The sequence below is a fragment of the Aulonocara sp. 'chitande type north' Nkhata Bay genome, linkage group LG7, assembly GCF_057382095.1.
Source record: "Aulonocara sp. 'chitande type north' Nkhata Bay isolate Kocher_YH1m ecotype deep benthic linkage group LG7, A_spYH_male_GT1.1, whole genome shotgun sequence".
NCBI classification, from domain to species: domain Eukaryota; kingdom Metazoa; phylum Chordata; class Actinopteri; order Cichliformes; family Cichlidae; genus Aulonocara; species Aulonocara sp. 'chitande type north' Nkhata Bay.
Genome location: NC_141350.1, coordinates 67,674,905 through 67,702,572, shown reverse-complemented (window position 1 = coordinate 67,702,572; position 27,668 = coordinate 67,674,905). Strand labels below are relative to the sequence as shown.

Below are 27,668 nucleotides of genomic sequence, written 5' to 3'. Positions count from 1 at the left end.
GGTGAGAGGGAAACATGAAGATGAAACCAGGAGATGTCCTTACTGAACCATCAGAGCTGAACAGGTGATGGAGAAACAGGTTTACCTTTTAGGTGACATGAATGAGTTGAAGGGAAGTTATGAACTGTTTCTGAGAGACAAATAACACCAGGATCCTTTTTTATGTAGCAGACAGCTGGTAACTGTGCAGGGGCGGGTCTAGCAAAGTTTTGCCAGGGGGCCAGGTAGGGCATTAACAGGGAAAGGTGGGCACAAAGAAATACTTTTCTTTCTTATTCTCATTTAAAATACCTAGTTTTTATTAAATAATTATCTAAATCTTACAACCAAAGTTTTTATCTGACGTAAAATGTATAGAAATCATACATATACCAACAAGACTGTACATCACTGTCACAACAGGGTTTGTTTTCAGTCAAAGTCTTTATGGCTTTACTACCTGGTGGGTCGGTCAGTAGTAAAAATGCCCAATTTTTTTGTCCCAGTCCAGCCCTGCAGGTTAATACTGGCAGTGTCACCATGCCAGCTGACTGTATTTTATCATCAGCCAGTGTTGTTCTTTATCAATATTACCAAAGTTTACCATAAGGCAGCATAGAAAGTATTTACTTGCTTTCAGGTTTCATTCAAATGTTAGTCTTTTCAGTTGTTTCTCCACTTTTTTCCTGTTTCAAAATCAAACACCAGTTTGTGAGAAGATTATCTTCTTTTTTTAACAGGCAGATAAAGTTTTACATTGGCATTGGCTAATTTGTCAATTGTTTGTTACAAATGTTCGTATTTTAATTTTCAAAAATGTTTTTGCCCAAAACATATGTGCACTATATGTCAGTAAAAATACTATGCAAATATTGTTGTCCTTGACTGCTGAGTAAACACTGACAAAGCACTGATTGTATCTCTTGTACTTTATCAACGCAGTATCTAAAAACTTTGCACCGTAGTGGTTAAAATCTCATTCTAATAAGAGTTAAAAGTGCATTTGGTTATTAGGTTTATAGGATTATTGAATTATGGTTAAGGGTTGGTAGAATTTTTTTTTAAAACATTATCTGCCAATTAAATCTGCCACCCTTCTCCAAATCTGTGCCCCTACCTGGCCCCCCCAACAAAAATTTTCTAGACACGCCACTGCAGTTGAGGTATTATTTCAGCTTTTCTAATGCTAATCAGCTGCTCCTGTTTGTAAACCCGCTTGTTCCCATGATTACGCATCATAACTCATCATCATTATTCATCTATGTATTACTTTTATGTATTAGTCATCAATTTGTCGTAATCATCTATCCTTGCAGTTGTTTATTACACAAAATAAATTATATTATCACACTTCTGGCCACATAGCGCTGTGGTGAGACCCTCACGAGCGATTGATGATCGGGAGCTGGTCGTGAGGTGTTAATCACTTCTCGTTACCCCACGTATACTACACGACGCACGATGAAGGCCAAAATCGGTCCGATCACTCAAAAATCGGCTCAAAATGGGCCAAAAATCGCACAGTGTGAGCCCAGCATTAGAGCAGCAATGTTTGTTCCCCGCAGAGAAAGGGAAGAATGGGAAAAGGAAAACACCTGGCTGGAAAACGTTAATATGGGCATGTGCAGTGAATATCAGCGCTATGTGGCCAGAAGTGTGATAATATAATTTATTTTGTGTAATAAACAACTGCAAGGATAGATGATTACAACAAATTGATGACTAATACATAAAAGTAATACATAGATGAATAATGATGATGAGTTATGATGCATAATCATGGGAACAAGCGGGTTTACAAACAGGAGCAGCTGATTAGCTTTAGAAAAGCTGAAATAATACCTCAACTGAAGCCAATTGTACTAAATGCACTAAATGTGCACTGTTACAAGAATATTTTTCTTTCTATTGTTTTCTATTATTTTAAGTTAAGCAGGACAGAGTTCTTTTAAAGAAAGATTTACTTATATTCTCAAAAGTTAAGCATGACAGGCTTCTGTTTAAGAAGGAGACCTGTTTTACTGTGTTAATGTTGTCATTTTGAGCTAAAAATAAATGGCTAAATGATCATTTGTTTCACATGTGTTCATATCACAAAGAATAGAATATGCATCTACTTAAATCAACTTCAAGTCAAATGGTTAAAAAAATAATTTCACACACAAAAAAAGAGCTAGAAAATTCACCACACTGGGAAGGGTGAAGACAACTGGGTCGCCACGAGGTGTCCCTTATTTATTTTTCAGGGAGTTGGCAACCCTACATATAGGGAATTTAGTTCCGGTAGATGGTGGCTCTCAAGCACAGCAATGTAAATCTCTCACATTGAGAGCGCAGGGCAAGCTAGCGAGACAGAAGTTAAGCTCTCCTTGCAACAGGCAAATTGAACCTCATTCAGATCTGGCGTTTGGAATTATTTTGGTTTTCATGTGACGTATGACCCTGAAGGTAAGCGAGTCATGGACTAAAGTAAAACAGTATGTTGGATGTGCCACGCAATGCTCAATTACATTGGTGTGAACTAGTGTGTTAGCGCAGTTAGCTCGTTAACGTGTTGGCCGTCTAGCCCCATGCACGGAGCGATCGGCAGTAGCTCGTTAACGGAGATTTGCCGTGTTGTGGCGTTAAGGTCATTTCAACGAGATTAACCTGAAAGCACTAGTGGGAACACAACGAATATGACTGCACATTTACATCATCCTAGTGCAAAGACAAAAACAACAAGCATGCTACTAACTTTAGCCGAGTCATTTAGACAGCTGTTAGCACGTGATTCTCCTTATGCTGCTGAGAATATAGCCCAGAAGAAGCGGATAGTATAGCTTTTATTTTGGAAAGAGACATTTCTCTGTAATAAACTCTCTTTTCCAAAGATGAGTGATTTCTCAATCAGATACAGGGCTCGCAATATCGCTAGCCCAACGTCCTGGGGCTAGCGATTTTTCCAGTCGGGCTACCAAAATCTATCTCTGCCCTGCCCATCCGGCTATTGTAGGAAAAATATATGTCAATGCTTTTGCATTCTTTCAGAAATGTAGCTGGGTAATTATGTCATTGGCATCGGTGAGCCACTGTCAATATGTGACATATTGAAGTCGCGTTTGAATTTGCGCTTGTTTTTTTGCTTTCACTTTGCAATCGTGCGAACTGTGTATAGAGAGCGACAGCACTGATCTGTGAGTGATGATAATTTGCGCACCAATTCCTCTGACATCGTCTTATTAATCGTTAGCTTACTATGCAAACATGACAAGTGAAATCTCCCGCAGCTTAAACATGTGAGAGGTTGATCGCAGAGAATCGCTGAGCTTATGTGAGTGCGTGTGTAAAAGCAGCAGGATATATATTTTAGTTCTGCTGAGCCAAATAAGACAGGTCAGGGTGAAGAAGTGACAGCCAAAGAAAAGCTTACCACAAAACAGAAAAGTTATGACAAATCAGACTATAAGGCAAAAAGAAAGTGCAGCTTTATGGTTTCATGGACAAAATTATTTCTGTGGCTGCAATATGACGAGCTAAATAACCAGGGCTGCACATAAGTGGTCCGCAGGTGCGCATTCGCTGTCAAAATAAAAAACACGCACAAGGGTTAGGGTTAAATTTAAAAACTGTACTTTTGAGTTAAAATATATATTTATAATTTTAATAAATGACAAATTAAAAATGCAAGAACATTTTTTTGTATCGAAAAAATATCGAACCGTGACACCAAAGTATCGAACCGAACCGAACCGTGAATTTTGTGTATCGTTGCACCCCTAATAAATATATATATAGTCAACCTTAATCTTGCAGAGAATGTGATGATTTTGTGGATAATTAAAGTCAGTCATATATCCACAAACACAACAAGCTGAAAGTCAGTGATGCTGCTCGGTTTGCAGTCCTGAATATCACGGCACAAGCAGGATCCACTGCACTGTTAATGTGAGCTGTGTTATATTGCTGCCTCTGTTCGGTGGTGTCGAGCCAAACGGACTTTAACGTGTGTTTGAACGAGCTGACGGTTCACTCGTTAAGCTGAAAGAAAGATGCTTTAATCACAGCAGTCACACATGTGTCCACTGCACCATCTGGAACTCTTCTTGTTTACACTCGTAATAACACAAACACTAAATCCTGCTTCTCTGTGCTGTTGTGTAGCAGTGTGTACACCTGAGACTGTCACCTGTCTGTCTGTCCTGCACTCTCTCTCTGTTTCTTTCTCTCTGATTGTGGAATAAAAGTATGAACGTGTGTTTATAAGTTACACTTGTGTTTGAATCCTGCAGCTTATCACACATTTGATGTCCATGTGTGACGACTGCAAGTGTCCAGAGTGAGGACAGACTGAGGGACCCACTGCTGCACATCATCTGTGAGGCTTTGCACCCCTGATGATCCACCAGGACAAACTCGGCAGTGTGTGAGGAAGAGGAGGAGGAAGAGCCAGCAGCAGCTGACAGATGGAGAGAATAGACAGACTGTTCCCTGTTTGTGAAGGACTGCTAGGAAAGTTTAACAGAACTGTCTGTGCTGAATCAGTCTTATTAGGTAATGTTCACATAATGTGATCATCCCAGTGTTTCCAGTGTGGGAGAAAGTACTCAGAGTACTCAGGGCCTTCAAGTTACACACCATGAAAGGCAGCAACAAGTTTAATGTTCAGAAACCTAAAGTCTGTATCAGCAGCAGAATGGAGCTAAAATAAATGTTGGTTTCAGTTCTATGAAGCTTTGAGGATTTTGGATCAGTAGCTGCTGTGTTTGTTGCATCATATTGCTGTAACTGTTTATATGCTTTATATATTCTGAGCTAAGTTGATCTATAGTGTTACATCATATTCTATAAGGATGTTATGTGTTTGTAGACTTTCTGCCCAGTTTGACCCATTTAGCAGACGTCAGCCTGTTTAAGGCTCTGATGTCTATTCTGTGTGACTTACAGCAGTTATGACATGGTCTGATTTTCTCACCCAATAAAGGAATATTTCATATATCAGTCTACTCTTCATTCTATCAGACACAGTTATCACAGCTCGTACATTTGCTTTATACACATATGTAAGCATGGAGCCAAATGTAATAATGCCAACGTATTAAACGAACAATATTTGTCTCTTATATATAACACATCTGTATACACACTGTCACAGATACTCGTCTTTGAGTGAAGATTTAAGGTGATAGGACATATAAACAACTGTTCAAGCTCACTGCTGTAATATATCATAATAATCTGACTATAACTTTAATACTGGCCATATTATATTTACATTACCACAGTGAGATGACTTTAGTCTCATGACCAACATCAGCTAATTGTTATTTACTAGCTAATCTTAAATGACTGTTCAGCACAGGAATGAAGCCCAACAATCATGTTTTACGGTCCTTTGGTCTCAAATGAACAAAACATGTTCTCCTTCGTTTCTGTCACACAAAGCTGTATGACACGTTTCTCGCGGTTAGTATCATGGTTGCTAGGCAACCTGAGCAGCGCGACGAAGGCAAGACCGTCCTATTTCACAAGCCTCTCACTTCCGCACTTCTCTATGGTATGGCGTTATTTTTGTGCCACTATTCTGAGCGGACGTAAAAAAAAATTGAGCGCACGTAAAAAAAAATTGCAGGTGCAAGTGTTGCATTTTGAGGAGAAATTCATTTTGAGCTTACAAAAGCTGAATTTGAGTGAACAAAATTCATTGCTGCGTGCAAAAAACGTATTTCAGTGTTTGCGCTTATCCATATACACACACAATAGCACCCCCTCTCGCTCAGTTTTTTCATTTGCGCTTGCTCGCAATGTGTTGCTTGCGCTCACAACATTCTCTGCTTCGTACGCTCAACTCTCTGTACACCGTTATAAGTGTGCCACAAAACCAACCAATCACAGACTTGGTTTCAAAAATTCTGATTGGCTCTTACGGTCTCCAATCAGCTGGCTAGCTACTGCTTTCCGGAAACACTGTCCGAAATGTAGCTAAATCCAGCTAAAATCTCTTAAACCCCAATTTGCGGATAATATCTTTAATCATTTTATTTTAAAATATATTATTTTTTAAGACTATTGTTGGTGTAGTAGAATGTAGTTGCATCATACAACCATGCCAACTGACTAATTTTTCCAAATTATACTTGAGTAGCTCTCTTTTATGTCGTCGAATACTGAATAGCAGCACGAAAAGAGCATGTCCCGGCCACATGTAAGTAATATAAAATCATTTTGTTAATTATTATTCGCTTGATAACTGACGTTAGCTAATTTGCAAACTATGCAAACTTGAAAAATGATGTACCTCATGTAGTTTGTTTTATGGGTTGTTTATTTTTGTCTGAGATACATCATTTCATTGTACTTGTCCATGTTCCTTGCTGCTTTTAACAGGACATACTGAGACAGCAAATGATGCATAGACTCCTCTCTAAACTGGAAGCTGCTTTAAACCAACAACCACTAAATCTGGATTATTTGGAGTTCTTGACTCGTCATGAGCTTGTTCTGTTTGAATCTTTCTCTCAGCAAATAGGCGGTCTGTCAGAGATTACAGAGGCTCTACAAAACGTTCATCATCTGGTTCAGTGTGAAATTAACATCAGCTCTGTGGCCATTATTGAACTGGAAACAGAAGTTGGTCTGGGACCTGGCCACCCCAAAATCGTACTAGAGAGAGAAAGACTCAAGAATTTGTTGGACATTCAGCTGCCAGTCAGCTGCATTGCTAAATGTCTTGGTGTTTCAAGAAGAACAATCTACAGGAGGATGCAAGAATTTGACTTGTCTGTGAGAGGAACATACAGCACAATGAATGACCAAGAGCTGGACAACATCATATCGGCTATCAAAAATCAGATGCCAAATGCTGGCTATCGAATGGTTCAAGGACATTTGGTTTCTATGGGTCTCCGTGTTCAGTGGTGGAGAATGATGGCCTCCATGCATCGAGTTGATGCTGTAGGGATCTTCAAACGGATCACAGAACTAGGCTGTGTTGTGCGAAGAAGCTACTCGGTGCGAGGCCCTCTCTCCCTGGTCCACATAGACACAAATCACAAGCTAATAAGGTAAAATACCCACTTATATAGCTCTAACACAAGTTGGGCAGAAAGATGCACGTTATACTTTAAATCTGCTTTAATCAACCTTATCTGATAGGTCTTTCAGTGTATTTATAATATTTTAAAAAGCACTTGATAGAGTAATATTAAGTAAAAGGAATACAGGATGTGTAACAAAACCAGCAATATTGTTAATTGTAAATTTTCTTGAGCAATTATTTACACTTTGTATATCGATATTTTCCATGATAACAAGCCTATCAACACATAATATGTTAAGTGCTCCAGAAAACTTAAAAAAAATCATGACAAGAGAACTAAAATATTTAGTCTCATTGAACTTATAAACATATAAAAATGTTGGTATTATTTTCAGCACACCTGACAAGTGTCCAGTTTAAGTCAGTGGCAAGTGTGCATACTGAAAAATTTATTTTCAATGTCTTACATGTTCTGCAAATCAAGCCTTAGTGAGATTGTTTTCCCTCTGAAACAGGTACAATGTTGTGATCTTTGGTGGAGTGGATGGCTACTCAAGGAAGGTAAAAGTGTAACTGTTATGTAGAATATTTGGTAGTTTTGAAATGAGAGCTTTATTAGGTTGTTTTTTTATGAACATCAATTATTCAGCAAGCCAACATAGTGGACGATTTGCAATTATTATTTTTTTAAATTTCTAATCAGTTCTTTACCAAAAAAGGTTAAACTAAAAGGCCATTTTCATTTTTTGATAAGTACTACCAATATTGATGTATAGACTACTCAAGCTTTGAATTATGGTTATGAACATAGAACCGTACAATATTCCTTGAACACTTATTATGAAACTGCATTATTAACTGAAAAACTATACATGATCTGAAACCAGATCTTTAATTTTCCATTTGTTTTTACTGCAGGTCCTGTACTTGGATGCAGCAACTAACAACAGGGCAAAAACTGCATTCTCATTTTTCCTGAGATCAGCCCAGCTTCACGGCTTGCCATCAAGGTTTTATGTCCTGATTTAATTTATATGCTAGCAACAAGTATCATTAAAGAAAACTTTAAAAATTCCTTAAAAATGTATTTTTATCATAGGGTTAGGGCAGATCAAGGAGTAGAAAACCTGGACATTGCACATTTCATGTTTGCCACAAGAGGAACAGGGAGAGCGAGTTTCATATCTGGAAAGAGTGTCCACAATCAGAGGTTAGTCTTTTGATGTTTTTTATATTATTATTGACTGCATGGGTAGATTGTTGTAGCAGTTCTGATATTGATTTGAAGCATGAAATACCTGAAATCCAAATTCAAATGTATTTACAGAGTAGAACGACTTTGGCGTGATGTCTGGGTTGCAGTCACTAGCAAGTACCATGATATTCTTCACTCACTCGAGGAGGATGGCCTGCTTGACATTTCAGATGTCATTCATCTTTTTGGTGTCCACTACATCTTTGTCCCTCGACTCCGAGCAGATCTTGTCACCTTTGTTGGAGGATGGAATAATCATCCCCTCAGGACAGAAGGTGGTCTCACTCCTGAACAGCTCTGGTGTATGGGACATCTACAAGAGCTGGACGAGGGCGAGAGACTTGAGGTACCAGCTCATAATCTGATTTTTTTTTTTTTTTTATTTAAATGTTGAATTTCAAAATTTTAGTTAGCAGTTAACTCTGCTCTTCTGAAATTAACAAATTAAAACACTTGCAGCACATCTGGGAGATGCTTCTGGTGATTTTATACATTCTTGCTTATCAATTACCACTAATCTAAATTACAGTAAGAAGAACATGAAAACAAAGGCATTCTTTTTAAATTGTTGTATTTTAATGGAAAAAACGCTTACACAAAATAACATTCCTCCCAAAAGTACCTATTCTGGAATAATGACCATTATATATGTTTGTGGATTTGAAGGAGCTTCGGGATCCAGGCATTGACTGGGAGAGTGCTGTACTGCAAGAAGAATCTAACAGCACAGTTGTGGTTCCTGAAGTTGAATGCCCACTGGATGAGGAAACCCTGGAGGGGCTTCAGAGAACTATTAATCCCTTGGAACATTCTGAGTCACACGGTCGTGACCTGTACATACAATTCTTGCTACAGGTGTCAAACCAACAGTGACACTTAACATGGACGTGAAAGTCAACGTTCTTTTAAGTTCTCAAATACTGGATTTCTTTGCTAAAACATTCAGATTACAAGTAGACAAGCAAACAAAGCACTTGCTTATTATCTATCAACGTAGGACCCTACACAAAGTTTTGAAGTCTTGTCATTTTCATGAAACGGCTACGAACATCTTAACAGCTAATGTTTACAAACATTTTTACTCATTTAGTTTCCAAATTACAAGACAACAATGTGTTAAACTCTGTGGAATCCACCACCATATTTAACTGCTGCACTCATTATGGTTTTAAACACTGTGTAAGTGTCCAGATACTGCACTGGAAAAGTCACAGTACAAGTGCATGCACTCACAACTGGGTAACAAATGGAGTGATCTCCCAGCCGCTCCTTACATTCATGGTCAAACTTGCATGTTATTTTGAAATGTCTCTTTTCATCAGGAAGGATGGGAACATGGGACTGGCCGGTCATCCACTGGAGCACATGGTGGACAGCAAGAGACTCTGATTTTTCACCACCTGCACCGCCTGTGTTTCCATCTGTGATGTTTGAAAATGTTTCTGAAGTCTTTTCTAAATAAAAAGCAATCTGGATTACAATGTTTTAAATTAACAACTAAGAATACTTTCTAGTGCCCTGCATGTTAAAGCAAAAATATTTAACAGATGCATACGGTATATATACAATACTATAGGTATATACAGCTAATACTATATAGTACCTGATACTTCAATCTCCTGCAAGAAATCTTGCAAAAAATTTATGATCTTCCTCTCAGTTCTCTCCCTAGATGTCCCTTTTTCACTGAAATGTGGTTGGCAGCTCATCATAATGAAATCAGCGTCTGGCTGTAAATAAGGAAATAAAGTAGATTATATTATAGATATATTGTTCATTCAAAACTAATAAATAAATACAGGATAACTACAGTACAGATAAGTGGACTGTGTTTGGATCAGACTGAAGCTGCTATGTTAATACTTACTTTGAGGATTTTCCCAGGAACAAACAAACTGTGGCAAGCTTCAGGATTTACAGCCATCAGGTTCACAAGACCATACAGTTCCATGCCCTTTCGGAGCTGCTGTAGCATTGGAATCAGTCTTGTTGTAGAGTGTAAGACAATAGCACTTAAAAATAAAAATAAAAAAACAAAAAAACAAAATGAAAAACTAGTTGGGGAGGGGGGGGGGTTAATGATCTCTCTGATTTTTTCTCCCTTACCGGATCATGCTTTCCTTACTATCCATCTTTATCTGGTTTGTGTATCCACAGCTGACAATTTCATCAGCCCACATCATCAGAGACTGTATGTCTGCTGCATCTTCAACCTGGAAATGTATAATGTGAAAGAGGAAATACAGAAGGTTAAAAGTGTTTAAAAACACCATACTCATAATATATCATGTGCCAGAGCTAAACCAGGTGCTCACTTTGCGGATGAGCAGGGAAGATTCCACATCTGCAACATCCTCCTTAGACAGACAGCTGAAATCAACCTCTCCTGAGCAGAGGAAATTGTAGCACCATTCTTTGAAAAAGGCAGGAGATGGGCCTCCTTGGGCGAGGCTGACTGCAATTATTTCACCAACAGTTCTGTGTAGACAAATGATTATAATTCATTTTCAGGTAACATTTACAAAAATATCGGATGCGTATTAAATGTAATACACAAAGCTCGTATGTAACCAACCTGAAGTTTTCATTATCAAGATCGGTCAGAGAATACTTGGGGTTTTTGCCCCTGTTCTCAAGTCCTTCAAAGAATCTGCTTTCAATACCTGAAATCATGTCTTTCATACAAAAAATATCCGCATTTTTAAGTTATCCATTATTTATTCACACTAGGACAAAACAGGTAATAGGCAACTCACCACTCAAAAACTCTTTCCTAAGTGCTCCTGTATCCACGCCTGCCTCTCCAATGAAAACCACCCTAAGAACACTGGTGGGAGATGCAGCTTTTTTTCTCTGCCACTGGAGAATGCCTCTGTCTGGAAGGTCTTCTCTGTCCACACACAACTTAAATTCTGTTGTGGTGTCGACTTGTTGTTCAAGGCAACGCAATACATCTTCCACGCTTAACAAAAACAGGGTAGAAAACATCCTAAGCTCTCAAAGAAAAATAATCATCTTTAGATTAAAAGAGGCTACCACATTAAACGTGATTAGAAATTATTGCAGCATGTTCTGTGCAACAACCTTTAACAATAATTTAAAGTAGTGTGATCATAAAATGTTTTATATGAAATTAAACCCCAGGTATTGTGTAAAAGATCTTACACATAATTTTAACAAATGGTTCTGCATAATAGTGTGTATATGAATTATAATAGAGCAAAAAGTACCTGTCTGTTGTGCATACTGAAGTTTGAGCTGGTGTCCCTGTAGTTTGGTCATTTTCTTCAGGCACCATGCATTGAAAGCTGATGACAAAACAAAGTTTAAAAAAAAATAAAATAAAAATACATATGTTTGCGTGGACTGTTACTGATTAACATTTTTTCATAAACGGCTGAAAAAAGATTACCTATCCCCACACAGACTCGCATGGACTGTGATCTCATCTTCAGGAAAATCCTTAGTGCATATTGGACAAATAACCTACAATTCCAAAAATGGGTACATGTTAGGCATAGTGGGAAAAAGATCATTACCGATACAAAATTCATTGTAGTTACTATGGTTTTTAGTAATGTGCTAGGTTTACCTTGCATTTGCTTTTCACAATGCATAACTCCGATTCCTGCTGAATCAAAAAACAGTAATTGTGATACTATATTATTTAATCAAAATTGCTCATTTTGATTTCATCAAAATTGTCTCACCTCATCATCAGTCTCATCAGGAGAGAATTTTCCTTTGCACGTATTGATGTGTACTGCAAGCATCTGCAGAGGCATAACTTCATTACACTGGTAACATATCTTCTTTGGCATCTTTGAAAAGTGCTGTGAGTCGGGAGGTAGAGGAGATGTGTCTAATGTTTCCTGAAGAGGTACTATGTAAAAAGTGGATTTGCCACCTCCTGACACAGCTTTCAGTGTTTTGACAGAATATCCTTCTGTTTCAGGTGGAATTACAGTGAGCTTTCGTCGACCACTGCCACCTTTATTGACAGAAAAATAGCATAAACAATCAAGCAGCAAAAGTATCAACTACATAATCATAATGCAGTATGAGCACGCAAGAATGCCAAAAAAATACATAAAAACTGAATTAACAACAAACCTGTTGCCTTATGTAAGAGCCATCCTCCACAAAGATATTCCATTTTTGGAAAGGTTTCTTCCAGAAGTCTAGAAATCTTAGTTAAAAACACCGTTAAGCAGAATGGAACACTAAATGGACTGTGGCATATGATTCAGGCTAAATGCGTCTGCCAATGACTGATTTTAATACTGACTACACAAACTTACCTCTGCATGGTCACCATCTTCTGGAAGAGACACTGTTTGTCTCCCCATGCCAGCTTGTAGGAGTTCAAGCTCCTCAGCTGGCAAAGGTGTGTAGGATGTGTTTTTTGACAGCAAATAAAAACTGAGGCCTGTGGTCTTACTGCCTGCCTTAACAAGCTGCTTAGTAGATGTTAAACATCTCTTTTTACCACGGCTCAAGTGTGATTTGAAATATCCTGGAAATGATCTGTGGGATGAAAATGCATGAGTTTAAAAAAATGCAGTGTTGCATAACATAAGGGTTATTGTTTAATAAAGTTATTAAATATGACATCAGTCCTTAATAGCACATTTTAATTTAAAAATCAATGTTGATAAATCCACAAACCAAATAACTTTAACAGAAAAGATTGCAAAAAGTTAAAATAAAAAAAACACACAAAAAAAGCAAAAACCTTGTCATCTCTTGCTGGATAGTCAGATTTCTAGGCTCCGGCTGCCCACTCTCTGTTGGCCTCCCTGAAGGATTTGTGGATATGTTGTTAAGCAGCAAAGACACCAGATTTCTTACTGCTGACTCAACTGCACCATTACCCTAAAAAACATGATTAGGATACACTGCCTCAGTAAGACAACTACGCTGGTAATTACCCATAAGGCTAGCTTAAACTCTACAGCTGCATCTGTAACTACAATTTCACAGCATATTAAACAGAAAGGACAGCAAATTACTAAATTCACACAAAAAAAATTAAACTCACCTGATACTGTGGTGTAGTATTATTGGAGCCATTGTTTGATTCTGCCATCTCTTCTTTACCTGCAGAGTAAATCAAAAATCCCTCTATCTGCAAGAAGCGAGGCTGAGTGGACAGTGTTTCCGGTGTCCGGACAGCAGTAGCTAGCGAGCTGATTGGAGACCGTAAGAGCCAATCAGAATTTTTGAAACCAAGTCTGTGATTGGTTGGTTTTGTGGCACACTTATAACGGTGTACAGAGAGTTGAGCGTACGAAGCAGAGAATGTTGTGAGCGCAAGCAACACATTGCGAGCAAGCGCAAATGAAAAAACTGAGCGAGAGGGGGTGCTATTGTGTGTGTATATGGATAAGCGCAAACACTGAAATACGTTTTTTGCACGCAGCAATGAATTTTGTTCACTCAAATTCAGCTTTTGTAAGCTCAAAATAAATTTCTCCTCAAAATGCAACACTTGCACCTGCAATTTTTTTTTACGTGCGCTCAATTTTTTTTTACGTCCACTCAGAATAGTGGCACAAAAATAACGCCATAGTTCACGAGTTTAAGGGTTGATAGCGACGAACCACCACCAGCTGTTGCTAAAAGCACCTTTGTTAGCTAGCAAAGTATTTACAAATAGTTCTCCCGTTCATTGATCTGAGCATGCGCAGAATGATCCACAGCGCTCCTTTGATCTTCTCGAACGATCATCGTGACGTCACGGCGACATCACAATGATCCTTTGAGAAGATCAAAGGATCATTGTTTTGTCACAGCGACATCGCATTCTCTGCCACGCCCACCGAGTCTATAAATAGGAGCTCGTTCAACAGTTTACAGCAGAAAGAGACAGTTGTTTGAGACACAGCTACCCTTTGACACCCTTGAGCCTTAAACCTTTACAAAAATGTCACAGGCAAGTGGAGATTCATTAGACCAACTGGAGCGTACGAGAGAGGAACTCCGGCATCAAAACGCACAGCTCTGGGAAGAAAACGCACGACTCACCGAAGAACTCGCACGAGTCAATGAAATGTGCATAGACTTCAGTCACGATGTCACACGACACATTCAAGAAAACACACGACTCGGTCGAGAAAACACACAACTCGGTCAAGAAAACGCACAACTCGAGCTAGAAAACGCACAACTCAATCTAGAAAACGCACAACTCAGTGAAAACTACATAGAACTCAGTAAAGAACACATAGAACTCAGTAACGATGTCACACGACACATTCAAAAAAACACACGACTCTGTCGAGAAAACACACAACTCAGGCAAGAGATGGCAGAACTCAGACAAACTGTGGAAAATCTTCAGCGCCCAGCGGTACGGGAACAAGAGACAACAGAAAGAGAATCGCCTGGTTCGTGTGGTGTAAACCTACTTAAAGTAGGTTTAACTGTTGCGTTTCCTGCAGCTTTCTGGGTCGCCTCTAAGATTTTCAGCTGAAGCGAATGTCCCGCTCTGTGGGGTCTGCCTCGAGGCCGGCGTCCATCTGGGTCGATCCTTAATAGTCGTTTTTGCTGAGTTCTCATTGCTTCGAATCACGTGTCCATACCACCTCAGGCGGGATTCGAGCATCTTTTGAACTCGAGCCACAGTCCACCGACCTGTCATAAATATGCTGTGCTCTCCTTTATGTTTGATTTAATTTTGCCCCTCACCCCCCAACCAGTCATGGCAGAAGACCGCCCCTCCCTGAGCCTGGTTCTGCCAGAGGTTTCTTCCTGTTAAAAGGGAGTTTTTCCTCTCCACCGTTGCCAGAGTGCTTGCTCATAGGGGATCATTTGATTGTTGGGGCTGAATTTTTGGATTTCATTTAATTGGCTTGAACTGAAAAACCTAAAAATTCATGTGAGGGCTTCACATAGTGGAGAGCACTACATTTGCTAACTGCTCTTTGTTTATTTGTAGATTTTGTAGTTCTTCCTACTACAAAAACTACAAATGAAAACAAGGCAGTTAGCAGCAAATGAAAATAAATAAAACACTTAAAAAAATCTGCTACTGCTCTGTGTGTTTACTTCAGTGAACACTTGTATGTTTTTGTGTTAGAAGATTATAGATTGTCCAAAATGTCCTACAGCCTGCCAGAGTACGAAATGAGGATAAAACAGGAAGTTTGACAGCAGTGAGTTCCTGCAGCGACCTCTCGTTTCTCTCCTCAGTGCTGCATGTTCGTGAACGTGAGCCTGGACGCGAAGGACGCGGTGAAAACTCTGAGCGCTGCAGTTCGGCTCCACCATACGGCAGGTGTCGCTCAGCAAAGCGATGCAGAAAAACAACAGAAACACCAAATAGGACAGATGTTTCAGGCACGAGACGTCCCTGGGCTTTCTGAGGGGACAACAACAACAATAATAATAACAATGTGCAGTAAAACATACACTCATTCTTTTCATTTATTAAGTTCCTGTGTTGTGTTGTTTGTGTTGTGCGTAGTGCCGACGCGGGACAGTTTGCAATTGTGTAGTGCTGTTGTTCTAAGTGTGACTGTGCAATGACAATAAAGAGTCTCTCGTCTCATCTTGACGATGAGCTCGTCCACCACAGCACTGAATCCAGCTCAGTTACAAGTTACAAAAGAAAATCATTTTTACTCGAGTACTAAAATTCACATTCAAGAAAACGCATGTTTCAGCTTCATTGCACGAGGCAGAGCAATTACGTTTCAGCGGACATCATGGCGTCCGCGTGTCCAGCTGTGGAGAGGACTCTTCTTTTGCCTTTCTTATCTTTACTAAGTAGAGACGTACAGGAAATAGTTGAGAGGGAAAGGGCCGGACTCAAACCCGTGCCGCTGCGTTCCAGCCATGTGGCATGTGGTCACCATGAGCTGAGCTCAGCCGACGTCAGAGACGCCTTTGAGTCAAACGTATGACACGTGTCCGTCTGTGGTCCTAGCTGCTGCCTCCTCGCTCCTTCAGCAGCTGCTTGAGGACACTGGACTGTTTCAGCGCTCTCAGGTTAGAGATGTCCTCCGCGATGACCGGGATCTCCTCGCCGCGATGCTCCTCGTCACCGTCGCCTTCCTCGCTGTCAGAGAGCGTGCACAGGAGAGCGTCGTTCTCGTACGTGGGGAAGTAATACCTGCGGAGCGAGACGACGTTTAGTGCTCAGGCTCAAATTAGTCCCAAAAAGGACGCCATTTTCCTCAGCTGATAAAAATACTCCAAATGAAGTGTAAACATCTGTGGCGTTGACCACGTTCATCAGCAGCTGTACGCCAGCTTTAAAGCCCGCGCTCTCATTGGTTAATTCTGCAGGCGCTTCCTTAAACCTACTGCGGCTGGTCCCAGGCGGACATCTCTGGCAGTTTCATCACGTGACCTTCAGCCGCGATGTGACGCAGGGCGTCCGCCCGGCAGTCGAACATCCGCGTGCAGCCGTAGCAGCGGCTCTGATGGATCTGCCGCCGGATGAAGTTCACCAGTTTGACCTGCTGGTAGAACTTGAGGTCTGAGGGAGGACAGAACATTAGAAACACTCAGAAGGAAGAAATAGAAGCAAACTGCGCTCGAATTACCACGGCGATTTCACCCACTGAGCTCGGTCTTAAGGAGGTGGAGGTCGAAGCCGTGAGCCTCCTGCAAACACAAAACAGAAAGATGTCAGGGTCACGCACGCGACGCCCGTTACAGACTTCATAAATAACAAAACCAGAAAGCAGAGAGAAACTTTTCTGCCTCTCAGGTAAACTCGTCACTCGTGAGCACAAACTTAGAGTCACGTTTGGGAAACTGGTTCTGACTTTAAACCAGAACGTTTAATCAACGACAAAATCGGACTGCAGTCGACGTCCAATCCTAGATTTATTTATTGTTCACGAGTGTTAAGTCTAATTGTTGAATGTTGTCATCGTGTTTCTTAAATTTGTACGGTCTGAGTTCAACCTATAGGATCAAGACGTTCCTTTGTCTCTGACCTCTCCAGCCACTCTGTGCTGGGGGAGCTTTTATTGCAGATGCATCCTGACAGATCTGTTGTGAGCTTCCTGCTTTTATGATACACACACACACACACACACACACACACACACACACACACGTCTCAGAACCATTGGGGGGTTTTACGTGGGAGGTGCTTGTGTTGTATTGTGTATTGTAACTGCCATGTCAATAAATAGCTACGGGGGAAGCTGCTCTTTGAAGGACTTCGGGCCTGAGACAGGACAGGGGCGTGGGCTCCAAGAGCTGGTTCTTGACCAAAGACTTCCCTCGTTAGCGAGTGAAAAACCGGTTGAAGATGTTCTGTTATGTCTTGTTTCCTTCATGATGAATAAGTCTCTAAACTAGCGGGGCCTGTGGAAACACAGACCCAACAACGAGGAAACATTTTTATTTGCTCGTTAAAGGTTTGACAATCATGTATTTATTTGGAAACTTTTCAAAATAAAAGGCGCTTCATTTTAAAAGCTCTTCAGCTTCGGTCCGTCTGTGTGTGAGGGCACTTTCTGAGTAAAATCCATGTTTTGTGCGAACGATGGATTCATATGTTTGCAGAGACCTCAGGAAGCAGATCGTTTCCTGTTAGTGTGCACTGTCTCCGTTCTCCCAGAAGCCTTTGCAGAATCGTTTCAGGGATGAAAAGCAGAAAACGATATTTTCCTTCTCTGAAACTTCTACGTTCCCGTACCTTCATATGCGCGTAGATCTGCTCCAACGTCTCCGATTGGTGATCACAGAACAGACACACTGCAGAGACCGGATGAGCCTGCCAGTCCGACCAATCACTGCGGACGATACAGAGATGACACGAGCAGACATTTACACAGGATCAGAGGAGGACTAGGAAGTGGACTTGATTGAAACTTTTGCATCCAGGCTGACATAAGAGATGACTACAGGAAGCAAAGAAGCTTTTAGTCACATGATTTCAGGAAGCTCTACCTTCTGTCTGCTTTCATCTAACACACGTGAGGTTTCCAGGACTGATGGGAATCCCGCGGCGCGTTACCCGTTTCCCGTGAACTCTTCGCTGCAGAACATGCAGAGACGATGGAAGCTGCTGTCGTCTCGCTCCTTCTGCTGCTGCTCCAGGACCTCCTCCTGTGGGAGCACAGAAGAAGAGCTCAGAGGAATTCTTCAGAAAACTACCTCAGAGTGCTCAGATATTTAAAGTGCAGAGGTTACAACGACACAAAGCGTGTCAAATCACTCAAATCTGCAATTTTTCTGATTTTTCCTGATTTTCAGACTTTGCCTCAAAATAAAGTTTAAAAGAAACGAAACTTCCAGCAGCACAAGATTCACTCAGGATGCTCCGAGTGTCACGTCTCCTCACCAGTCGTTTCTGCTGCAGCTTCTCTCGGAGGACTCTGTCTTCTGGAAGGACGTCACACAGCAGGAAGTAGTCCTCCTGCTTCTCTGTCAGGTCAGCGAGGAAGAAGAGTTTTTAATGAGTCATTAATCAGAGCTGGAGGAAGTGTACGTGGTTCACTTTGAAAGGTCAGGTCCTCTGTGGGTTTGAGTGAACTCACCGACTGGGCCCGTGGAGTTGGTTTTGATGACGCTGCAGAAATCTGTGAGCGGCTGCTCGAGGAATCTGCCCTTCCAGTACAGCAAGTACCTGATGGAGGAAACTCGTCAGTAAAAACCGACTCACAGCCAGGTTTACCGGCGCACAGAAACACTTCGTCACGGTTCATAAAAGCAGCACACTAACAGGCGTGGACATGCTGGACTTGTTGTATATATTTATACTTGTAAGGTAAGGGTTTCCCCCCATCACCCCAAATAATTACAGGAAGTCTTTGGTGAAATGATCGAGTTCCAAATGCTAAAAACATCCAAACGTGTTCCCGAGAGTTAAACGAGTGAGCCGGAGCATGTGTGGCTCGTACTTTGGGACGTCTGCGATGAGTTTGACGTCGGCGATGACAAGCTTGTGCTCCATCAGCAGGTGTCTGAGGAGGACGTCTTTCCGCGGCGGTGGGACGGACTCAGAGCAGAACAGGCAGACCAGCGGCTCGGAGCCGGGACATTGAACACCGGGAGGGCTGGAGATGTCAGCCGGCTGATCGGGGAAACACAGCGGCTCCAGAATGCTGTCCTTACCTGAGAAAGCAGAAGAGAGACTACACCTTATATACCACACACACTCTACTCCAGACCAGGTGAGTCAAAACCAAGCGGAAGCGAGAATGTACAGCCTGGCATGAAGAAGCATTTCCCTCTGATCTACAAAAATCTGTCTGTATACAATTATTTTCATCACCCGTGGGGACAAAACTATGATCTAAAAGTAAAAAAATAAATTAATTAATGAATTAAATAACTCATTAATCGAACTCAGACTTTACACGCTGTTAAATCCTGAATAAACTTCACAGCTGTCAGACTGAGTACTGACTGAATATAGAGATTGCTGTATAATCACAGTTAGCAGCCCAGCTATTTCCTAGCCTGCTAGCTTAGCCGGGCGGGTTCCCGCCTGCTTTTCTGATTTTTTTTTAGCCTTTTTTCTGCTGATTGTGGATTCCCACAGACTCGGAGAGTCACCGACACCCAAACCTTTGCACGCAGACCACCAGATATCAGCATTAAAGCCGCGGACACGTTTAAAAAGTCACACTTACCGTCTTTACTCGGCTCGCTGGCGGCCATGTCTGGTGTCACGTGGTGCAAATAACACAAACCAAACCAATCGGAGGCCGTAAAATGCCAACGAAGCGCCTTCGCGGACCCCCGGTAAAACACGAATTAGAAAAGGTGCATTCAAGTGGTTCAAGGAAATATAAAAACTTAAGTTTCGATAGCTGAAGGTTAATTAATGTGAATGAAGTTGACTAACATGTAACGTTGGACGTTGTTGCATATATATAGCAAAGCATATAAATCACATGAACACTCAGATCCTCAAGATATACCTGAGAGTGTTCTCTGAACATGAAAGTTTAGTGTTCATAAATCCCCATTTATTAACATTACATTAGCATATGTGTCCTCCCCTCTATTACAAATTTTTAAATGAAACGTTATTTGTGAATGCGTACCATGTGTACAGGTGTAAGGCTCCCTAAAATAAAAGTCTGAAAATAACATTTGAGTTTCTGTACAGGGGGGCACAAGAAGGCTGGATATGGTGCAAATTCTTAAATAAATGACCCAAGTTTTATACGTGAAGTCAGTTTTAAGGTGGAGTGGCTGCTGATGACACACAGCTTGGATTCGGGAATTCACTGGAAGCACGTTGTGGTCAAAGACCACTGGGGGGCACAAACAGCTCAGTGTTCATCCTGCAGTCTGACTCACTCTGTTATTCTCAACAACAAAAAAAAACTATAGATAAAAGCAATGACAGCAATACTGCAGAAATAATAAACCTTTCTCCCTTTAAGCACAGAATGAAAATATGAAAACACACTGTCAGCTGTTTTTTTTAAATATTGCAAATACATACATGATGTGATGTCATGCCATGGTGATAATCTCATATATGACACGTTATTATGACTCTGTAATCACCGAAAAGTGCTCACAGTCAGTCTTTGTGACTGCAGTTTGTTAGTCCAGCATAAAGAACAAAGTATTTCACAAACACTTTTAACCAGTATATAAAAAAATATTTTGAGTTTTAAAAGTTCATGTTCACTGGCGCACACACTACCAGACACTCCTTCTCCATGCTTCATGGTGGGAACCATGCATGTAGAGACCATCGTTCACCTTTGTGGAACCAAAGATCTCAGATTTGGACTCATCACACCAAAGCACAGATGGTCTAATGTCCATTCCCTGTGTTTCTTGGCCCAAACTAATCTCCTCTGCTTGCTATTTGACCATAAAGGCCTGATTCACACAGTCTCCTCTGAACAGCTGATGTAGAGTGTGTCTGTTACTGGAGCTCTATGTGGCATTTATCTGCGCTCTGATCTGAGTAGCTGTTAACTTGTGATTTCTGAGGCTGGTGGATGAATGTATCCTCAGCAGCAGAGGGGACTCTGGCTCTTGCTTTCCTGGGACGGTCCTCGTGTGAGCCAGTTTCTTTGTAGCGCTTTATGGTTTTTGTGAAGTTTTTGCAATTTCCTGGATTGACTGACCTTCAGTTCTTAAAGAAATGACAGACTGTTGTTTCTGTAACGGAGCGGAAAGGCTGATTTTATTTCCACAGTGTCGTTTTTTAAAGGAAGGAAACCTTCCTCCAAACAGACAGAGCAGTGGAGCCGCCAAGGGAAAGCACACGATTAAAAAAAACTGTATAATTAAAATATAATTTATTATATTTAAATAGTTAAAAATGCAAAATGAATTAAAACAACCTTGGCCAAGGGGTAACACAATAAAAAGCAATAAAACACAACATTAACAGTCCAGTGGCATCCGCCACGATATAAAAGTCCAAACGGTGCAGAAACCAACAGGATTGTCGCCGTCCTGTCGGCCTCTTCCTTCTGATGCCAACTAGAAAAGGGAGAGAGGGCCAGCGGCAGTCACCATTCTTAAATTCCACTGGAGGTTCGTCTTAGACGGGATGAATCGGGACTTACCCCAGATGGGCAGAGCTCCTAACTCCGCCCACCACTGTGTTGTGCTTCACACGCGTAGCCATAGACTCGCCGTCCCGGGGACATAAGGCGCCATCCCGCTGCCTCTCTATCCCCTGCCGTGGGCCTCTCTCGGCGAGGAGCTACCTCCCGTCAACACCAGCACAGACCTCTCCGCTCAGCTCCGATCACTCCCTCCAGTGCGCGGTCGTCCGCGATCTCTGGTCTCGTTCTCCTTTGCCGCACGCCTTGGCCAGCTGCCTATAGCCGGGCCTCTGTGCCGCTCTGCGCGGCCGTCGCCCACACCGGTTACCATGCCATGTCTCTCCTCCTCTCAAGCCTTCTCTCAAGCTTTTTCTCCCCCCGCTGCTCTATGGTCTGCCAGGCCCTCTTATTGGCCTCTCTGGGATCTCTCGCAGGTGTGATCAGTTTACTATCAGGTAGGGGCGGAGTCTTTACAGGACAGGTGTTCAATTTAAATAAGATAAAAACATGCAATAAAGCTCATACAAACAAACCCAATATACAATATTAAAATATTAAAACAGATAAAACATTGCAAAACATGCACAATAAAACTCTAAATAACTTGTCCCGTTTCACCCCGTGACATTTCCTTCGCTGATTGGTTCTTGCCATAATATGAATTCTAACAGTTGTCAAATAGAGCTGTCAGCTGTGTACTAGGCCTGCACAATAAATAAAAAATTTATTGTCATCGCAATATCAGCCTGTGCGATGGGCCCATTGCAAAAGACGGCGCAAACCGCGATAATTGGGTACCTTAAAATGTTTACGCACGTGCTTTAAAGAATTTGCCAATCAAAGAAACCCCTTTACACATTTGACCAGTCGAACAGAGCCCTTCACGGCATTAACCAATCAAATGGATTAGAGGCCCGCCTCCTATGTAGGTGGGGAGCGAACAACGCTGCAGCGACGAGTCGGAGTTGTAATGGCTGAGAGCGAGACGCATGACGAGAACGCTACTGACTATGAACTCGTGGCTAAAAAATAGTACCTCGCTTATTTGGAGGTACTTTGGATTTGGTAAAGACGACGTTCTCCAAACACAGGTGCTCTGCAAAACTTGCCGAACACTCGTGGCAACCACCAGAGGAAACACGACTCCACCATCATCTTCAACACGACCACAGAGAACTGTTTGAAGAGTTCCAGAAAGACAGGGCTAGCTAATGTTGCTAATGTTAAGACAAAGAGCGCCGCAGTCCAACGGCCGTCTCTGTATCCGAGTTTTTAAAGTGGAACTCCTTATGAGAAAACGTGGAAGCGCTACAAAGAAATAACAGAGGCCATTACACATTTTTTGACAAAGACATGATGCCTATAAATACAGTTAGCAGGGAGGGCTTCACCAGTCTGATACATAAAGTGGACCGGAGATACCGCATCCCCTCAGGGAACTACTTTTCCCATGTCGCCATTCCACAAATGTACGAAACATGCCGCAAGACTAGGGTGGGTTTTAATAATCGATTCATCGATTAATATCGATTCTGGCTTGGATAACGTGATATCGATTCATTAAAATCCTGAATTGATTTTTTTAATATAAATGTATTTTGCCTGAAATTCCAGAATCTCAGGTGAAACTTCACAAAATTTTGACAACCACCAAACATTTAAAACAGTGAATGAGAGCAAGAACACAGATTCTGCACAGAGACGTAAACACAAAGCGCCGACGGATCAGGATCAGTGAGATGTGACTTTCTCACCCGACGGCACGGACACGCTCGGGGCTGAAAGCCGACAGCTCGCTGATTCTGATGTTTCGGCGGGTCCGCGCTTTGTGTTCACGCCGTTTTTGCACCGATTCTAAAGCTGTTAGTTTGATCTCTCTCCAAACAATATTGACCGAACCAGCAGCAAAAGAAGATCCAAACGCTTCACATAAACATCGTCATGGATTCACTCTGACTGTTGCTGTTTTGCTTCCACCAGGATAAAATCACACTTCATGCACAGCTCTCTCTCTCTCTCTGTACTTCAAGAACAGTTTCCCGTCTGTCCCCGAAATCTGTTTTCTGCATTATTTGCTTGGTTGTTACGCACAAGTCTACCGTTGTTTACAGCCTGTCGGCCGATGTTTTTTTTACTTACTTCCAAAGAGAAAACCTAATTTCTGCCGTTCAACAGGCTTCTGAACAAATGTAAACTTTTTAAAATTATGCAAAACGCTGTCTCTAATAAAACCGCTGTAACTTCAGAGGCAATGTTCATAAGCTGGTTAATGGTTTTCTTTCGTTTTTGATGTACTGCAGAATATTTTTATAAAATCCAGGCCAGGAAAACCACCTTCATGTGTTTCTGTGTTTTATCTTCAGCTACTTTGACACAAAGGCCTCTGCTGTGACGCTCACACCTGTGATAAAGTCTGGAAAGTGTCAGCTTCCTTTTTATAGATACAAAAATATGTAAATGTGCTGATCTGAATTATAATCTGACTGAGGCAAAATTTCCCAGATTTAAATCGAATCGAATCAAATTGAATCGAATCGTGTATCGAATCGATTCAGGACCTTGTGAATCGGATTCAAATCCATTCTAGAAATCATGGACGATACCCAGCCCTACACAAGACCGTCACATTTGAACTGAGCCAAGCTGAAAACTACGCTACAGACCTATGATCAAGTCGTACAACGGAGCCATATATGAGTTTCACAGTGCTCTTCCTCACCGAAGACTTTGAACTGAAAACACGGTGTCTAGAGACTGTGTGTTTTCCAAACTCTCACACTAGTGAAAATATAGCCCGTGTATTACGTGAGGTGCTGGCCAGCTGGGATCTTAAAGAAGACCCAAAAATTTTTATGGGGGCAATGTTTCAATGTTAAAGTGCACTTTGTTGTTACACTGCTAATACAGCAGCTTTCTTTAAATAAAACTGTTGCAGTAAAACGTAAATTATGTATTCGGGGTTTTTTGTTTGTTTTGCTATTTATTTTATCGCAAGTCATATCGTTATCGCAATATTGATCGCAGTTATCGCACATCGCAGGGTTTCCTAATATCGTGCAGCCCTACTGCGTGCCACCCTGACTTCTAGTCCCAACCAGATTCAGAAGGCAAGAAATTCCAGGATTCCAGCTTTGGAGTTAACACACCTGTGAAGTGAAACCATGTCAGGTGACTACAGCATGAAGCTCGCTGAGAGAAGGCCGAGGGTTTAATTCCATGTGTTCATCCATAGTTTTGATGCCTCCAGTGAAAATCTGTAAATAGTCATTAAAATAAAGAAGAACCAAATATAAATATTATATATTTGTGATTGTTATTTATGTTTTTGCATATTTCAGTACTTATTTTTGAGAATTTCTTGTTCTATTAATTGTAGTTATTTGTAATGTTTTACTCGTTGTTTGGTAGCATGCTGCAATACTGAGACCTGAGAATGTCACGGTCTGTGTGGCAGACTGTGGGGGAGAAAGGACCTAAATGCTGGACTCTGTGCAGTAAACAGTGCGTTGATTTACAGTGAAGTAAATGTAACACACAACAAATCTCCAGTGCGCTCCCACGACTCCCGTGTCGCGCCTTCTCCCAAGTGTCTGTACTCTGCTCCCGAGTCTCCGCACTCTCCGTGCAAAAACAAAATCCTCTAGCAAACAGAGCCCCTAATCCCAACGGTTTCAAAGTCCGACCGCACGTCCAGCAGCGCTGTCAAAACAGTCCCCAAAAAACTGAAAAAATCAACCACAGTTCTGCCACAGTTTTGGCAGCTGGCCCGATGGACGGTGACGGCAGGAAAACAGCTCGAGCGGCCTGCCACAGGTCTGGCAGCTGTGGCATAGCAGTTCTGGTGGCCGGCCAGTGATCTGATGACAGCCTTGTAGTAGGTCCAGCCACGTAAGAGCTCCGATGGCCCATGGCGAAGCACTGCAGGTGGTTTGTGACACGCAGGCCGTGCTGGTGTGGCAGCTGCAGGCAGTGGAAATGATGGTGGTGTAGCAGCCACTGGGGGTAGATTGGACGGTGATGCAGCAGCAACAGGTAGGTAAAGTGATGGTGGCGTGGTTATGGCAGGCGGTTGAGCAGGTGAGGTCTCCAACATCATAGACACAGGAACAGCAGCACAATGCAGAAACAAACACATATCATATAACAAGAGTCATAAATGCTCATGGACCCTGGGTCGCTCAGACCCAGGTCCTGGACAGAGAATCTGTTTTTCATTCATATCATGTCAAATGGCTGAATGACAGTGAAGCTGAGTCTGAGCTCTCTTCTGCTTTAGTCATTTGTGGCACAAATTTAAAAAGTTTCTGGAAACATCCCTCAGAGGTTTTGGTCCATGTTGACATGACATCATCACACAGCTGCTCCAGATCCATGATGTGAATTTCCTGTTCAACCAAATTACATTCAACTCAGTTCACTTTTATTTATACAGCAAAAACAACAACAGTTGCCTCCAGGTACTTTATATTGTAGAGTAAGAACCTTATGATAATAAAGAGACAAAAGAGAAACTCCAACAATGACATGTGAGCAGCACTTTGGCAACAGTGGGAAGGAAAAACTCCCTTTTAACAGGAAGAAACCTCCGGCAGAACCAGGCTCAGGGAGGGGCGGGGCAATCTGCTGTGATTGGTTGGGGTGAGAGAAGGAAGACAGGATAAAGACATGCTGTGGAAGAGAGACAGAGGTTAATAACAGATATGATTCAGTGTAGAGAGGTCTGTTAACACATAGTGAGTGAAGAAGAAACACCCAGTGCATCATGGGAATCCCCCGGCAGCCTACATCTATTGCAACATAACTAAGGGAGGATTCAGGGTCACCTGGTCCAGCCCTAACTATATGCTTTAGCAAAAAGGAAAGTTTGAAGCCTAATCTTGAAAGTAGAGATAGCGTCTGTCTCCTGAATCCAAACTGGAAGCTGGTTCCACAGAAGAGGGGCCTGAAAACTGAAGGCTCTGCCTCCCATTCTACTTTTAAATACTCTAGGAACAACAAGTAGGCCTGCAAAGCGAGAGCGAAGTGCTCTAATAGGGTGATATGGTACTGTGGGGTCATACATACTAAGTATGATTTAGTCTGATGCTTGCAGTGTTGGTGCAAACAAAATGGAAGGAAACAATAATCAAAGCAATCTGGATTCTTCCAGCAGTGTCACTAACACAGATGTAGTGATGGACAGGTGTGACACAGATGTTTCTGATGCCCCTCGTGGTTCTGTCAGGACATCATTAGAGTGACATGAAAACCTTCAGATGTTATGATGTTACTCTTTCAAACCCTTTCACCACCCTCTCTCTCCCTCTGGAGGTGGTGCTCTCTCGGCCTCCCTGCGGCTCCTCGTTCTGCTCGAGCAGGCCGCTCAGGTGCGCTCAGGTGCTGCATTATTCACACCGAGCCCGGGGGCTCTAATTAAACCCTGGAGAGAATTGGAATCGTATGCCCTTTTGTTTAAGTGCGCTTTTCACTTCTCTATGTGCACGGCGCTGTTGTACTACCGTGGCAGTATAATCATGGTCAAAACCGATGGGTTTGTCTTTGACGAGGATCTTCTTCTGCCATGCGTTTCTGAGGACGGTTTCCTTTGTTTTGAACGGAAGAAAACAGACGACAATGGAACGGAGAGCGGCATCAGCACCTGGCTTAGGACCGAGGGATCGGTGAGCCCGTTGTATTTGTGGGTCAGTGCCATCAGGTATTAGCCTCTCTCTTCTGATCACATTTTCAACAAAGCTCATTACCGAACTGCCCTCTTCTCCTTCTCCTTCTCGATCTAGACTCAAGGTCTTCTAGCCTTTCGGTTAGTTTCCTTTGCTCCATTAGCGATTGTCTCAGCGCGTCATAGGCCACCGCTGACCAGCTTTCAAGCCCCGCCACTCGTGTTTCGGCTTCCTTGAGTTTCTCGCCGTGTTCTTGGAGC

General features: G+C 41.9%; 2 protein-coding genes and 1 pseudogene across 7 annotated transcripts; 1 reads left to right on the top strand and 2 right to left on the bottom strand.

Moving 5' to 3' along the window:
* Window positions 1–5,670: 5,670 nt before the first annotated feature.
* Window positions 5,671–9,733, top strand: LOC147326786 (uncharacterized). Its single transcript, XM_086302151.1, has 7 exons — window positions 5,671–6,163; window positions 6,346–7,022; window positions 7,513–7,558; window positions 7,916–8,007; window positions 8,097–8,207; window positions 8,325–8,598; window positions 8,919–9,733. The coding sequence occupies exons 1-7, from the start codon at window positions 6,149–6,151 to the stop codon at window positions 9,123–9,125; spliced, it is 1,422 nt and encodes a 473-aa protein (XP_086158277.1). The 5' UTR covers window positions 5,671–6,148; the 3' UTR covers window positions 9,126–9,733.
* LOC147326785 (uncharacterized) lies at window positions 8,644–15,522 on the bottom strand. 6 transcript variants are annotated; one of them, XM_086302146.1, is made up of 15 exons: window positions 13,294–15,522; window positions 12,988–13,127; window positions 12,554–12,779; window positions 12,366–12,441; window positions 11,963–12,243; window positions 11,845–11,883; window positions 11,665–11,738; window positions 11,483–11,560; window positions 11,009–11,214; window positions 10,828–10,927; window positions 10,568–10,730; window positions 10,359–10,465; window positions 10,120–10,264; window positions 9,856–9,982; window positions 8,644–9,673 (listed from the first exon to the last, which is right to left on the bottom strand). In XM_086302146.1, the coding sequence occupies exons 1-15, from the start codon at window positions 13,339–13,341 to the stop codon at window positions 9,369–9,371; spliced, it is 2,115 nt and encodes a 704-aa protein (XP_086158272.1). In that variant the 5' UTR covers window positions 13,342–15,522; the 3' UTR covers window positions 8,644–9,368. The 6 variants fall into 6 exon arrangements, with proteins under 6 accessions (XP_086158272.1, XP_086158270.1, XP_086158271.1 ...); XM_086302144.1 differs by having other exon boundaries at window positions 8,645–9,706; XM_086302145.1 differs by having other exon boundaries at window positions 8,645–9,706; window positions 11,845–11,880.
* A 143-nt stretch (window positions 15,523–15,665) lies between these two features.
* Window positions 15,666–19,919, bottom strand: LOC147326784 (zinc finger protein 277-like; annotated as a pseudogene).
* Window positions 19,920–27,668: the final 7,749 nt, after the last annotated feature.

What these genes read in the sequence shown, in the direction of transcription:
- LOC147326786 (XM_086302151.1), top strand. An exon ending in ACAAATCACAAGCTAATAAG is followed by an intron (nt 7,023 to 7,512) that starts GTAAAATACCCA and finishes CCTCTGAAACAG; the next exon opens with GTACAATGTTGTGATCTTTG. An exon ending in TGGATGGCTACTCAAGGAAG is followed by an intron (nt 7,559 to 7,915) that starts GTAAAAGTGTAA and finishes TTTTTACTGCAG; the next exon opens with GTCCTGTACTTGGATGCAGC.
- LOC147326785 (XM_086302144.1), bottom strand. Translation starts at nt 13,341, where the DNA reads ATGGCAGAATCAAACAATGGCTCCAATAATACTACACCACAGTATCAG. An exon ending in TTGTGAAAAGCAAATGCAAG is followed by an intron (nt 11,739 to 11,844) that starts GTAAACCTAGCA and finishes TTGGAATTGTAG; the next exon opens with GTTATTTGTCCAATATGCAC. An exon ending in TAGGAAAGAGTTTTTGAGTG is followed by an intron (nt 10,928 to 11,008) that starts GTGAGTTGCCTA and finishes TTTGTATGAAAG; the next exon opens with ACATGATTTCAGGTATTGAA.